The sequence below is a fragment of the Nomascus leucogenys genome, chromosome 18 (assembly GCF_006542625.1).
Source record: "Nomascus leucogenys isolate Asia chromosome 18, Asia_NLE_v1, whole genome shotgun sequence".
In the NCBI taxonomy this organism is placed as follows: Eukaryota; Metazoa; Chordata; class Mammalia; order Primates; family Hylobatidae; genus Nomascus; species Nomascus leucogenys.
Genome location: NC_044398.1, coordinates 44,260,732 through 44,276,050, shown reverse-complemented (window position 1 = coordinate 44,276,050; position 15,319 = coordinate 44,260,732). Strand labels below are relative to the sequence as shown.

Here is a 15,319-nt window from a genome sequence, read left to right as displayed (position 1 = left end):
CCTGGCCATGTGTACTAAAGAAGAGGGAGAGAACTCAAGGCCCCAGAACAAGAGAGAAGTCCAGGCCAGGTTCTGGGCACTAACTAGTCATGTGGACTCTGAACACTCACCTCATCCTTCATGGCCTCAATTTCCACATCTATGAAATAAAGGGTCTGGCCAAGAGACACATAACAGCCTTCTACATGTAACTGGAGAAATTGTGTCATGGATAGGTGAGGGAAGGTAATTAATGGAATTGCCTCTAGAGGGCGAATAATTAACAGAATTGCCTCCAGTTTCTCCATGGCTTTCTAAAGAGGGGTCAAGACTTGCTGGATGCCAGGCCGGGCGCGGTGGCTCACGCCTGTAATCCCAGCACTTTGGGAGGCCGAGGCGGGCGGATCACGAGGTCACGAGATCGAGACCATCCTGGCTAACATGGTGAAACTCCGTCTCTACTAAAAATACAAAAAAATTAGCCGGGCGCGGCGGCGGGCGCCTGTAGTCTCAGCTACTCGAGAGGCTGAGGCAGGAGAATGGCATGAACCCGGAAGGCGGAGCTTGCAGTGAGCCTAGATAGCGCCACTGCAGTCCGGCCTGGGCAAAACAGCGAGACTCTGTCTCAAAAAATAAATAAATAAATAATACAAGAAAAATTAAAAAAAAAAAAAAAAAAGACTTGCTGGATGCCAGGTGTCTTCCAGGGATCCCAGAGAATTGGTCTAGGGAGGCAGTGCTTTACTGTATTACAGAAGAGGAATTAATCACACTAATTGCTTACTCTGTACTTTTGCTTAATGATACAATATAAACAAATACAATGAGAATTAATTTTAAAGCAATCAAAAGGCCTTCAAGTTATTAAAGCTCCTGAAGATTCAAACATTACATCCATATATAGAATTATTACACTAGGGGCAATTAATGACTTGATTTATAGATGTTTTATATAGGTTTGATATGCAACAAATCTAGGGGTATAAAAATCAGTAAAATCTGCCTTCTAATAAACAGTGATTTCTGCCTTTTCTTAAAAAATAAGTTATTGTATCAAAATAGTAAAAAATGAACATTTTAAAATAAAAAATGGCTGGGCGTAGTGGCTCATGCCTGTAATCCCAACACTTTGGGAGGCCAAGGCAGGCGGATCATGAGGTCAGCAGCTTGAGACCAGCCTGGCCAATATGGTGAAACACCATCTCTACTAAAAATACAAAAATTAGCCAGGCGTGGTGGCGGGTGCCTGTAGTCTCAGCTACTCGGGAGGCTGAGGCAAAAGAATCGCTTGAACCCATGAGGCAGAGGTTGCAGTGAGCCGAGATGGCACCACTGCACTCCAGCCTGGGCGACAGAGCGAGACTCCATCTCAAAAAAAAAAAACATAAATAAATAAAAATAAAAAATTATCAAGATTATCATTCTGCCTACTGAATTTTAACTTATCCTTAAAGTTCAAAAAAAAAAAAAAACTTCTTTCTCATGCAAACTTTCCCCATATCCCTAATTAGGATGAAGTATTGAAGCATCCTGGGTGATTCCTGAACACTTTCAATCCTTCAATTATTCAGGTCCAGTTTAATGGCACCTGAGAACAATTACATACTGAGAACTGTGCTAAACTTGACAAAGGCGACCAAAGATCTTATACAGGGGCACACCTGTATACCCTCACGTCGGCTCCGAAGTCTCCAGAGGGAAACAGACAGGACATGATGAATCAGCTCTCTTTTTACTGTATTATGCTTGGAAAGATTGTTATGGAAACATAGAAGACAGATAAATCAACCTTGCCTGGAAAACTGGAAAAAGGTTCAAACCGGAGGCAAATTTAGATCAGTATGTACAAGAACTCACTGATTCTTACAGGAGTAGGATATTACCAGACAGACAAGTGAAATGACAAAGCCATTCTAGAAATAGAGAAGGTAAGCAAAAGAACCGAGAAGTGGAAGTTGAAGGCCAGCTCGGAGTGCTATGTGACCACAGCCTAGTCAGCAGTGGGAAGATTTGTGCTCTATGCTAAGAACGTTCCCTGTTATGACAATCCACCCTGTTGCACTAAGAATTTAAGAGCATTTATATGCATATATACAATTCAAGGAAAGATAAAGAGAAAAATTTGCTATCAACTCTGTGTAAATTCGGAAAATGATACCAAAGGAACAGCTTCACCTACATTTCTGTGTCTAGAAAGTTTTATTTTATTTAAAAATGTAGTCTACAAACTTAAGCCTCAATTTTTGGCAATAAACTAAAAAATGATACATAAACCATCAAAGAATTCACTTTGTCCTTGCAGGAAAGAAAAAAGAAGAAAACAAACCTCCATACGAGAGGAGGTCTAAAGAACTCCCCAAACCTCCATGATTTTGCAGGAGACAAGATAAGGGTAATCACCTGCAGCACCTGGACCCATCTAGATTAACTAAATGTACTGAGGCTCCAGAGGAAGGTCTTCAGGACTCAGACCTTAGTTATAGATTAGAAGTTAATCAAAGGAAAGAAGTTTAATTGATTCACAGTTCCACATGGCTGGGGAGGCCTCAGGAAACTTACAATCACGGTGGAAGGGAAAGCAAACACGTCCTTCACATGGCAGCAAGAGAGAGAAGTACAGAATGAAGAGGGAAAAGGCCCCTTATAAAACCATCAGATCTCAGGAGAACTCACTCACTATCACGAGAACAGCATGTGGGAACCACTCCCGTGATGTAATCACGTTCCACAGGTCCCTCCCCCAGCACGTGGGGATTACAATTCAAAATTAACATTTGAGTGCGGACACACAGCCAGACCACATTACAGAGCCAGAAGAGCTGAGTAGTGGGAGCTTAGTAAATGTTCATTAAACCAAATCCCTGCACAAGGATGGCTTCATAAAGGTGCCACCTGTGCAGTGGCAAAAGCCCCACACTCAGAGGGGACCTGAACTTGGTTTAATGCTCTGTTGTCACTGCCTTGAAATTCTTAACAATTTTTGAACGACAGACTCCACATTTTCAGTTCGCATTGGGTCCTGCAAATTATGTACCTGGTCCTGCCCCTGAAACAAAGATATGGTTTGTTCATGTAGGGGCACCCTCAACCCCTCCCTGCCTGTCTCACTCCAAGATGCCCTAAGTGTAGGGGAACATGGAGCTAGGAGATGGCGGTATTTGATGATGATCTTGGAGGTCCCACCTGATCATGGCTGGCGATGCATGTGTGTGGGTGGGAGAATTTGGCTGCTCTCTCCTGGCAGCCTCCATCCCATGCACAAAGCCTGCACTTTGCCTGTCTGTCTCCCTATGTCCCCCTACCTGACTCAGCCCAGGAGTGTGGATGGGGGGCCACTGGGCCCAGTGCTCCTGGTCCCAGCTGTCGCTCCCTGTTGATTGGGGTGATTTGGCTCCTCTGACTACTACTACCCCATCCCCACTAGGACAAGAGGAATTGGTGAAGTGGGCAGGGTGGGAGGCTTAATTAGCAGCCAGGGCTAGGCAGCAGGCAGTAGGGCAAAGATCAGGCTGACTTTTCCTGCTACAGATCTGCTCTCTGGAAGAGGCATTCATGGACTGGCTTAGACTGTGGCTTGGCTATTTTAGGAATATTCTTAACCCTTCCTGAGTTACTGCTGTCATCAGACTTCTCTCCCAGGGCACAGAGCAGCAGACTGTTCCCCTCCCTGTCCCCTCCTCCTCAGTCCCTGTGTTCCTCCCTGGCAGCTGAGACGGTCAGAGTTTTCTCAGGGGTGGGGCAAGTTGACTTCTGCCAAGGAAAACTCCTGAGTCCCTGAGCCCCCTTCTTTGTCCTGCCCTGTGCCTTCTTCTTCACTTCATCATGGCTCTGGACTCAGCAAAGTGGCAGAATGGGCATGACTTCAGGCCTTCTTCTCATCTTATAAAATTGGAACCTCCCAGCCTAACCAACATGGTGAAATCCCATCTCTACTAAAAACACAAAAATTAGCCAGGCGTGGTGGTGTGCGCCTGTAATCCCAGCTACTCATAAGACTGAGGCAGGAGAATTGCTGGAACCAGGGAGGCAGTGGTTGCACTAAGCCAAGATAGCGCCATTGCACTCTAGCCTAGGTGACAGAGTGAGACTCCGTCTCAAAAACTAAACAAAAAAAAAAAATTGGAACCTGACTCTCATCTGAAGGAAAACAGCTGACCTGCATCCCAAGAGTAAGATGGGAAGATGCAGTCCTGGCTTCCAACCTCTGACAGAGCAGGAGCCCCTGCCTGCCTGGCTTTGATGCCCTATTAGGGACAAGTTTCCAGAAGCGTGTCCCATACAGCAGCCAGAGCCCCTCAATGTCCTGGGGTTCCCTCTGCCTGGTTTTTCCTCCACTCCTGTGGAGATGGGGTTTCACCATATTGCCCAAGCTGGTCTTCAATTCTTGAGCTCAAGTAATCCGCCCACTTCAGGCTTCCCAAAGTGCTGGGATTATAGGCATGAGTCACTGTGCCCAGCTATATTTCTGCATTTATTAGTATAAAAATTAAAAATCCTGAGTTTATATTGATACCTCAGATTCCAATGCAACACCACATGGGGTGTTGGAAGAGGGTTCCCTGTTTTTTATTTTTAATTTCTTTCTCCAGTAGTGACAAATCCAGTTCTTATTATTTATGATACACTTACTTATGCATTCAATTCTACTATATAAAGTTGTCTCAGAATTGCTTACCCACAATCCTATGAGAAAGAATATATTTACTGACTAGATTACAGAATTTATGGAGAGTGCTTGCTGCATTTAACCCTACAGAATCCAGTCAACACACTGATTTTCAAGGTTACTTGGATTTTTTCTTTGGAGTGTGGTTATTTTCATTTGTAGTAGAGTTAGGTTCACTTTTTAGTGTTTGTATTCCATTTTGGGTACTTCCCTCCCCTATATTCTGGTTGGTTTTAATTGTTTTGTCTATATTTTGAGTATATGAACATTACTATGGTTCTGAGAACCACAAAAAAAAGATATATTCAGATAAGTGTCACTCTCTTCTTATTCCCGTTAGCCTGTTCCCATTCCCTCCCTCTTTCCACCCCTTTCCCACCTGCCCCCTATAGGTAATCAATCCCCCGATCCCTTTATTTTCTAGTTTATCCTTCTTGCACTTTTTTTTTTTTTAAGGCAGAGTCTTGCTCTGTCACCTAGGCTGCAGTGCAGTGACACAATCTTGACTCACTGCAACCTCTCCCTCCTGGGTTCAAGCGATTCATGCCTCAGCCTCCTGAGTAGCTGGGATTACAGGCATGTGCCACCACACCTGGCTTATTTTTGTACTTTTAGTAGAGACAGTGTTTTGTCATGTTGGCCAGGCTGGTCTCAAACTCCTGGCCTCAAGTGACCCGCCCACCTCGGCCTCCCAAAGTGCTAGGATTACAGGCGTTAGCCACTGTGACTGGCCTTCCTCCACTTTCTACAAATAAACAGAGACACTGTATTTTCTTTAATCCTTTCTTTTTTTTTCCTTTGGAGATGGATTCTCACTCTGTCACCCAGGCTGGAGTGCAGTGGCACGGTCTCAGCTCACTGCAACCTCCGCCTCCTGGGTTCAAGCGATTCTCCTGCCTCAGCCTCCCAAGTAGCTGGGACAACAGGCGTGTGCCATCATGCCCGGCTAATTTTTGTATTTTTAGTAGAGATGGGGTTTCACCATGTTGACCAGGCTGGTCTTGAACTCCTGACTTTGTGATCCGCCCGCCTCGGCCTCCCAAAGTGCTGGGATTACAGGCATAAGCTGCTGTGCCCAGCCCATCCTCTCTTTCTTACAGAAAGGATATGTACTTCTGCCCTTCCCTTTTTTCTAGTTAACAGTAAAAACATACTATTTTTAAATATGGAAAAAGAACAGTCAACATTCCAACATGAATTTTAGGAAAAAAGAAGACACTTAATAAACAACAGTTGTTATGAAGGAAGACTGTAAAGCAGTTGCCAGAACTCTGAGAGGAGATGGCCAGACAGCAAGAGCAGGCAGAAGAGAAATATATCTCAGAAATGAATAGAAGAAAAAAGACTAAACAAACCATCGCAGATAAGAAGCACAAGAAGGTAGATACCACAGTAGATGCCTATAGAACAGAAATGGAAAAAATAAAGAAAAAAAGGAATGAAAAAGATACACAGTATTTGGGAGACAACAGTAGATATGGAAAGTAGGAAGAAAAGAACTTCATACTCACACTTAGAATTCCCAAAGAAGAAAGCTGAGCAATGGAACAGAGCAAATATTTTAAAATACAATTATGCAGGAGCTGGGCACAGTGGTGCACGCCTATAGCCTAGCTACTCCAGAGGCTGAGGCAGGAGGATCACTTGAGCCCAGGAGTTCGAGGCCATAGTGTGCTATGTTCACACCTGTGAATAACCACTGCACTCCTTCCTGGGCAACACAGGGAGACCTCATCTCTAAAAAAAAAAAAAAAAAAAAAAAAAAAAAAAAAAAGACAAAAGATAACAAGTGTTGGTGAGAATGGAGAAAAGAGAACCCTTGTACACTATCAGTGGGAATGCAAATTGATATAGTCATTATGAAAAACACTATGGAAGGCCAGGCATGGTGGCTCACATCTGTAATCCCAGCACTTTGGGAGGCCGAGATGGGCAGATCACGAGGTCAGGAGTTCAAGACCAGTCTGGCCAACATAGTGAAACCCCATCTCTACTAAAAAAAAAAAAAAAAAAAATTAGCCAGGTGTGGTGGTGTGTGCCTGTCATCCCAGCTACTTGGGAGGCTGAGGCAGGAGAATTGCGTGAACCCAGGAGGCAGAGGTTGCAGTGAGCTGAGATCGTGCCATTGCACTCCAGCCTGGGCAACAGTATGAGACCCGGTCTAAAAAAAAAAAAAGAAAGAAAGAAAGAAAAACACTATGGGGATTCCTCAAAAAATTAAATATAGAGCTAACTTATGATCCAACAATCTGTCTTCTGGGTATATATGTATATGTATACATATACCCACACATACACAGGTACATATATACACACACACACACATACATATATACTTTTTTTTTTTGGAGATAGGATCTCACTCTGCCACTCAGGCTGGAGTGCAGTAGCGCAATCATGGCTCACTGCAGCCTCCAACTCCTGGGCTCAAGGGATCCTCCCACTTCAGCCTTCTTAAGTAGCTGGGACTACAGGCGTGCACCACCACACCTGGATACTTCTCCTATTTTTTTGTAGAGATGGGGTATCACTGTCCCCCAGTCTGATCTGAAACTCCTGAGCTCAAGCTATCCTCCCACCTCAGCCTCCCAAAGTGCTGGGATTACAGGCCTGAGCTACCACGCCCAGCCTTGAATTAGTATTCAAAGGGCAAACTGCACACCAGGCAACAGTGAACCAGAACCATAATCACTGAGACAAACTCTAGAAAAATTATTGTACTTTAAACATAAAGAAAGAGAACAAGCCAGAAATATCATGTTGCTTAATAGAAATTCCTGTGGGAGTCCGGACACAGTGGCTCACACCCGTAATCCCAGTGCTGTGGGGAGGCTGAGGTGGGAGGATCACCTGAGCCCAGGAGTTTGACATCAGCCTGGACAACATAGTGAGACTCCATCTCTACAAAAAAAATTTGTTTTAATTAGCTGAGCATGGTGGCACACACCTGTAATCCCAGCTACTTGGGGAGGCTGAGGTAGGAGGACTGCTTGAGCCCAGGAGTTTGAGGCTGCAGGAAGCCATGATCAGGCCACTGCACTCCAGTCTGGGTGACAGAGCCAGACCCTCCGTCTCTACAAAAAAAAAAATTCCAGTAGGGGGCTGGTGCAGCGGCTCACACCTGTAATCCCAGCCCTTTGTTAGGCCAAGGTGGGAGGACTGCTTGAGGCCAAGAGTTTGAGACCAGCCTGGGCAACATAGTGAGACCCTCATCTCAAAATAAATAATAAATTAAAATTAAAAATAAAAAAAAGAAACTCCAATGTGCATCAGACATGTAGGGCCTGCTCAACCTTCTATGCCAGAAGGCAGTGCAGCCACACCTAGAAGACACTGAAGCTGAAGAGGGAGCCACAAACCTCAAACCCAGCCAGGGATAAAGTCTAAAGGCTACAGACTAACAATACCAACCAAACATTTAAAAATCAGAATACTGTTCACATAGCCCTTCTTTTTATAAAATTTTTATTTTAACTTTTTTACCTTTTTAAAAATAGAAAATGTCATACACAAAAATAGAATATCATGGGCCGGGCACGGTGGCTCCCGACTGTAATCCCAGCACTTCAGGAGGCTGAGGTGGGAGGATCACCTGAGGTCAGGAGTTCGAGACCAGTCTGGCCAACATGGTGAAACCCTGTCTGTACTAAAAATACAAAAATTAGCCAGGCATGGTGGCGCATGCCTGCAATCCCAGCTACAGGCATGAGCTGAGACAGGAGGCTGAGACAGAAGAATCGCCTGAACCCAGGAGACGGAGGCTGCAGTGAGCTGACATCATGCCAGTGTACTCCAGCCTGGGCAACAGAGCAAGACTCCGTCTCAAAAAAAAAAAAAAAAAAAATATATATATATATATATATATATACACACATAAATATAAAATGAACCCTGATATTACCCAGCTATAAAAATTATTAACTCAGATATCAGATGTCTTATCTCTGTAAACACTTATCATCTGTAACTATTTCATTCTTGAGAAGACTCTGGGCTGGGTACGGTGGCTCATGCCTGTAATTCCAGCACTTTGGGAGGCAAAGGCGGGTGGATAACCTAAGATCAGGCATTTGAGACCAGCCTGGCCAACATGGTGAAAACCTGTCTCTACTAAAAATACAAAAATTAGCCAGGCGTGGTGGCAGGCACCTGTAATCCCAGCTATTCCGGAAGCTGAGGCAGAAGAATTGCTTGAACCCGGGAGGTGGAGGTTGCAGTGAGCGGACACCGCACCATTGCACTCCAGCCTGGGTAACAGGAGTGATACTCTGTCTCAAAGAAAAAGAAAAAAAAGAGAAGACTCTGCAGGACTAATTCTAACCAACCAAGAGATAGCAGAAAATATTCAGCAGAAGGAATGGCAAACAGCTTTTAATATCTTCAATTGCAGATCCAAGACAAAAACAAAGGTGTGGTTCAGGGCTAAGGAATGGAATGCAAATCTACGTGTTTTCACAATGTAGAAATGGGACAAGTAACTTTTTTAAAAGGCGGCGGAGGGAGAGAAGGGGAGAGGAGGTGCAAGTGGAAGAATCTGCACCCTGCCTCATGCGTAGTCTGATGGGGGTCAAAGCTGAGAACTCCAGCGGTAGATGTTTGGGAGATTACATACAAAGAAGTTCATCCTACGGACTGAAAATGGGGATGAAGAAGAGGAGGGAGGAAGGAATGCCATCCAGAGAGAATGGTTTAAGGAACACCTCCACCTGAAAATGCAGTCATTTGTAAGTGGAACCACAATGTAATGTTAGTGACTGTGTGTTTGGCTAGATGGGAAACTGGAATTTTGGAGAATTAGGAATTATTTGTGGCATTGCTAATGGAAGAATTGATCTCTGGAGAGTTGACTGACACCCAATAGGTGTAGTGTGGCCACAGTCCTTCCTCCTCAGCCAGTCTGGGCTGTACTTGCTCCATGAACCTGGCGGAGACAGGCCTGGGCAGTATAAGCTCCCAAGGGCTCCTCTGGTGAAGCTGTCGTCACAGGGTTAACAAGCATTCTACACAGAAATATAGTTATAATTAAGCATTAACAGTTATAATTAAGCATTAATGAGGCTGTGCTTTGACTAAATTCCTTCTATAGAACTTCCCGTGGCACTGGATACTGACCATCTGCATCCCCACTGTTCCTACAGTTTGGCTTTCTGTTGTTAGAATCACAGGCTTTTGTTTAGGAATTGCTTAAAACGTTTTTTTCGTTTGTTTTTTCAGTTTTTTTTTTCCAAGACAGAGTCTCACTCTGTCGCCCAGGCTAGAGTGCAGCGGCACCATCTCAGCTCACTGCAACCTCCACCTCCCAGGTTCAAGTGATTCTCCTGCCTTAGCCTCCCAAGTAGCTGGGATTACAGGCGCACGCCACCACACCCGGCTAATTTTTGTATTTTTAGTAGAGACGGGGTTTCACTATGTGGCCAGGCTGGTCTCGAACTCCTAACATCAGATGATCCACCCACCTTGGCCTTCAGAGTACTGGGAAAACAGGAATGAGCCACCGCACCCAGCCTAAAATGTTTTTCAGATTCCAAATTCCAGTGAAACAAGTGACCCCAACCAGTTTGAACAGCCCAGAAGAACATAATCAGCATGAGAATACAGTTTTTTCTTCTCCCTGGCCCCATGACTTTACTCTGCACTCTTCAACCAATCAACAATCTCCACACTTTGGCCTGCTCTAAAACTCTTAAGAACCCTAGCCCCAAACTTCTCGGAGAGAGATTTGAGGTTTTCTCCCATCTTGTCTGGCAGCCCTGCGATTAAACCTCTTTCTTCTGCTGCGACCCGGTGTTTCGGGTGTATGGACTTGCCCTGCAATCAGGCAAGGGACCTATTACAGAGACAGTGGCTCTGTGCCCTCTGTGTCCCAGACATGGTCCAAAAGGCAAGTCCCACCTGGCCCTGCCCTCCAGGGCTCCTAGTGTCGGGGGAGCAGAGGCACACAGGAACAGGCAATTGCACAGCGCCACGGGAGCGCCAGCTCCATGGGGCTGGGGCAATGTGGAAGGGGCTGCATTGCAGAGATGGCTCCATGGTAAACCTGAAAATGAGAACTCACTGTCATCCAGCAGGAGAACAAAAGGATGGCCCTCCATGCAATCATTTAGCCAGTGCTGCCCGAGCACCGCGGAAGACACTGGGCATGCACTAAAAAGGGACTGGTTACAGCCCCATGAACCACCACTATGGAGAAGCACACATGAAGGCTCATTGTGACTCTAAAAAGGAGGTACAGGGGGTGTGAGAATGTGTCACCAGGGGCCTGATGCAGTGTGTGTGTGTGTGTGTGTGTGTGTGTGTCTGTCGGCACACCCAAGGCCGCTGAGACCTGACGTTTGGAAGAGCAATAGGCATGGGTGATTTATGGAGAGTATGCCAGGCAGAAAATGCGGCAGGTGTGAAGATACCGAGGCAGCAGGAGCATGATGGGAATGTCAAGGTAGCTGAGGTGGACAAGGAGGGGGTGTTGTGGCAACAGGCTGGAGGTCTGGGAAGCTCTGCCCTCATCAGCAGGTGGGCTTTTCGTCAGACTTGCTCCTCCTGTGGTTGCAAGTGGCTGGTTCTAGGGTTCCTTTCTGGCTACAAGATGTCCAGAGAAAGATGAAGGGCGGCTTTTTTTTTTTTTCTTTCTGAGACAGGGTCTCACTCTGTTGCCCAGACTGAGTGCAGCGGCCCTCGACCTCCCGGGCTCAAGTCATTCTCCCGCCTCAGCTTCCCAAAGTGCTGGGATTACAGACTGAGCCACCATGCCCTGCCTTCAAGACAAGAAAAGCGTTTTCTAGAAGACTCCTGGCCTCAGGCCTGACCTCTCTCCTTGGCCGCACCTCGGTCGCGCTTAAGGCGATCACTCACAAAAACAAGTGAAAAGTCCCTTGGGATTCATCCCCGAGTCAAAGGGGAATGATGCACACCAGAAGGATGCTGGGCTCTGCCAGTCCAGCCCCACCAGCCTCCTGGAGTGGCCCTGAGGCCGGCTCTCCAGACCCTAGGATCTGCTCCTGGAGGCTAGGGCTCCCGGAAGCGCCCCTGACACTGCTCCAGGTGTCTCTTCAAGAACTTTCCCACATTTTACAAAGAAACCTTTTGGGGACAGTCAGCAACAAGTAACCGATCGTGGAACCGGGGCAGCCCTGGGTTAAGGGTGGTAGACGCGTGCCCCGCGCCGGAGATCTCAGACTGGAGAAGGGAACGGCCTCCTACGCAGACCTGCACTGCAGCACCTGGGCTGGCAGCCAGGTTGGGGACTTCGTCCCCTGCTGGGAGACCGGGGAAGGCAGCGAGTGCGCCTTGAGTCCGCTGACCAAATCGCCTCAGAACTGGGAAGCACCACGTAGTCGGTACCTTTGAACTGAAACGCAGAGGCCACGGGTGCGCAGTCCGGAGAGGAGGCGATTGCGGGTGGAGGTAGTACCGGGGTAAAGACATGGAGCGGCTGGACAGGAACATAGGGGCCCGCTAGGGCGTGAGGAGGAAAGGGCCGCAGCAGCCCGCGCCCCGTGCCAGGGCCGGGCCTCATCCCGCGCTCAACCACTGCCACGTTGAGTCACCTACTGGCAGGGCATACTCCGTACCGGGGCCGCGCGCGTGGACACGTGCCGAGGGGGTGCTGGGAACACCAGTCCATCCGGAACCCGATAGACAAAACCGCCCAGGGCGGGAGATTACCGGTTTGTCCCGAAGGGAAGTGGTGTGGAAGGGAGGGGTCTCCCTCACGCGAGCGCGCACGTGCGCGGCCCCCGTGCTTCCTTCTCACGTGCACGGCCCCGTGCCCCGAAGCCCCTCCCCGGGGAGTGTCGGGGCGAGACCCCGCCGGGCGGCAGCGCCCCACTCAACAAAGCGTCCCGCGGGCCCTGCCCCATGACTCACCGCTGGGTGGGGCAGGCGCGCAGGCGACCCGCGAGCCGAGACGGGGTAGCGAGGGCCGGAAGCCCGGCTCCCGACTCCCCTTCGCCCCCACAACCTCCGGCCGCCTGAAGTCCTGAGGGGCCGTGGCCCTGGGTCGTCTCCCCTGTTCCCAGCCTCCAGTCGCAGCTGGCGAAGAGAAGTTCCCGAGGCCCCCGCCCTTGCAGGGTCCCTTGCCCCGCCCAGAGCTGAGCCTTCCCGGGATCTGAGGACCGAGTCCAGCCTAGCTCCCAGGAGGGGCCGGGATCCTGGGGCAGGGAATGAGGGGCAGGGGCTGGCTCCAGAGTCGGGCGGGGGAGGGGCACTAACCGAGATGGGGGCTGAGCCTCCGGTCTGGGAGCTTCGGGAGGCGCGTGGCGGGATGGAAAACATTCCTGAGACCGTTGGCTTGGATTTCCGGATTTGGGAGGCTAGGACTCCGGCTACGGTGGCTTTGCTGTTGGGATGAGAGAACTGGGCCCAGCTTGCGAGGAGTCATGAAGTGGACACAGGGTGAGAACGTGAATTTTAATGAGGGAGCAGACCGAGGAGGTGGTGGCTGCCCGGAGATCAGGGCCAGGCTCTGCTAGATAGCGCCTGGAAGGGGGTCACCCAGGTCTCCCTGCTGTCATTTCAGGAGGCCGACCCAAGTCTCCCTGCTGTCATTTCAGGAGGCCGAATTTTTTCCCGATCCCAGAGAAGGTGTCAGAGGCCTGGTTAGCCGTCTTGTCGATGGTTTCCTGGGTGGTCTTGGCCAGCTGGTCCAGGGCTGGGGAAGGGCGGGAGAGAGTGCAGGTCAGGCAGGGCCCCGGGAACCAGTGCACGTAGGCTTAGCCTGGCCTGGGTCTCCCGGGGGACCTGCTTGGGGCATTGTGGACAGAGGGCTCTGCAGAGGAGAGCAGGTGCCTGGGCCCCGGCCGGGGTGGGGCGAGGAGTGGGAGGTGTGCCTGGTTGCCCGCCTCCCTCCAGCCCCACCAGACCTTTCTGCCCCGCCTCTGTGGCCTGGTCCGCCACTTGCTGAGCTGCCGCTCCGGCCGCTGACACTGGAACAGAGAGATGTGGCTTTTAGCCCCTGTTGAGGCACCACCGACTACAGGTGCCCCACCATTGCCATGCCTCTTATCTGTCCTTGAGTATTTGGTGGTACAGGTCCAAGGGATGGATGCCATGGAGATGAAGTCCCTGGCCCAGGGCCCCCCAGCCCGAGGGGCAGGAGTCCTTTCCATGCCTCTGGGATGTTTTTGTTTATTTCTAACTCTGAGCTCCTTCTCTGTAGGGGAGGAGCTTCCCTTTCCATCTCCAGGGCTGCTGAGAAAATGTTGGACAGAAGAAGGAAGGCAGGGCAGGGCAGGGCCAGGCTGCAGCTAGCATCTGGACTGTTGGCTAATGCTGAGCATGGCCCAGAAGACCCCTGCCCCCATTTACAGCTTCTCCCCTAGAAGCCTGGTCCAGATGCCTGAATTCCCACCTTCCATGCACTTGGCCCTGGGGCTTGGACTTTTGCCAGGTTCTTACTGCCTCCTCCCTCCTGTGGCCTGCCCTGGAGGGCACACAAGCAAAGCCAGTGCCTCTGTGGACAGGCAGCTTAAGACATTAGGAGACAAGTGAAGGAAGGAGGCAAAACTTCCAAGGCCGGACCATCTCCTCTGGACCAGAGTTTCGGCCTGCTGGGAATGGAGTCACCAGCCCCTGGTGGGCTGACAGGTGGCTCCGGCCTGCAGAGCTGTAACTCGTCCCTGCTGCTGAACAGGAAAGGGCCTGCCTTACCCAGACCCCATCTTCCGGAAAGGGTTAGTCAGGCAAGTGTGCTGCTGAGAGGCCCCTGGGAACCTCATCTCGATTAACCCATCAGAAAGCAGCCCATCCTTTGCACCCAGCTCTCAGATGGAAAAGTGAAGCCCAGAAGGAAGGGACCTGACACGGAGGCTTCCTTGGTAGCATTCCGGTCTCAAGGGAAGAACTGTGGGCCTCCCCTGGAGCACTGGTGAAGGAAGGGGTTGTTCTGGATATTGTCTCCTGACTGGGATATGGGCAGGACTGATAGGGAGCTGGAGTCCTAACAAAGCCTGGGCTAGGTGCAGGAAGAACCCACCCAGTGGTCTCCTCACATCTCCCATGCCCCCACCACAGCTGGGTCACCTCTGGAATAAGGAGGAGAGAGCTGGAGGTGGAGGAACTAAGGACCTTCTTTGCCAGGTGGGGACTTAAAGGTAAGGCGACGATTACTTTTCGGCGATGGGGGTGGGATGGAAACAAAGCCCTTTGGGGTCTGGGGCAGCCTCTGGTGGCGCGCAGGTGGAAGTGGTGGCGGGCCGCGCCCGGTCCTGGTCCTGGACCTTCACCCTCTCCTGAGGGCCTGGGCGGGCCGCCCCATAACCACCTTGGAGGGGCTCCCGCAGTGCCCGCAGCGCAGCTCCGGCTCCCGAGCCTCTGTTTCGCTGCCTCCCTCCGGGCACCACCTCTCCGCTGGCCGGGGTGGGTGTTCTGCCCGCCCCTGCGTGTCAGTGGAGGACCGAGCCTTCCGGGCCAAGCTGCCGGTCCGCGAACTTGCGGACCGCGCAGACCCGCCGTTTCTGCCTGGGCCCTGGGTCACGCGCTATCCTCACCGGCTTCCTGGGCGGTCCCCTCCACCTGCTGCTTCAGGTCCTGCAAGCCCTTGCTGGCCATGGCTTCGGGGTATCTGTGGAGTCGTCAAGAGCAGCCGGAGCGATGTTGGATCCTGCCCAGAGTGGCGATGCCAAGCTCCAGCTCCGGTTTTTAAGGCGCCCCAGGGCCGGCCTGGCCCGCGTAGGGGAG

General features: G+C 50.1%; 1 protein-coding gene across 1 annotated transcript; it reads right to left on the bottom strand.

Moving 5' to 3' along the window:
- Window positions 1–13,037: 13,037 nt before the first annotated feature.
- ADIRF (adipogenesis regulatory factor) lies at window positions 13,038–15,319 on the bottom strand. Its single transcript, XM_012502931.2, has 3 exons — window positions 15,130–15,319; window positions 13,504–13,566; window positions 13,038–13,292 (listed from the first exon to the last, which is right to left on the bottom strand). The coding sequence occupies exons 1-3, from the start codon at window positions 15,188–15,190 to the stop codon at window positions 13,186–13,188; spliced, it is 231 nt and encodes a 76-aa protein (XP_012358385.1). The 5' UTR covers window positions 15,191–15,319; the 3' UTR covers window positions 13,038–13,185.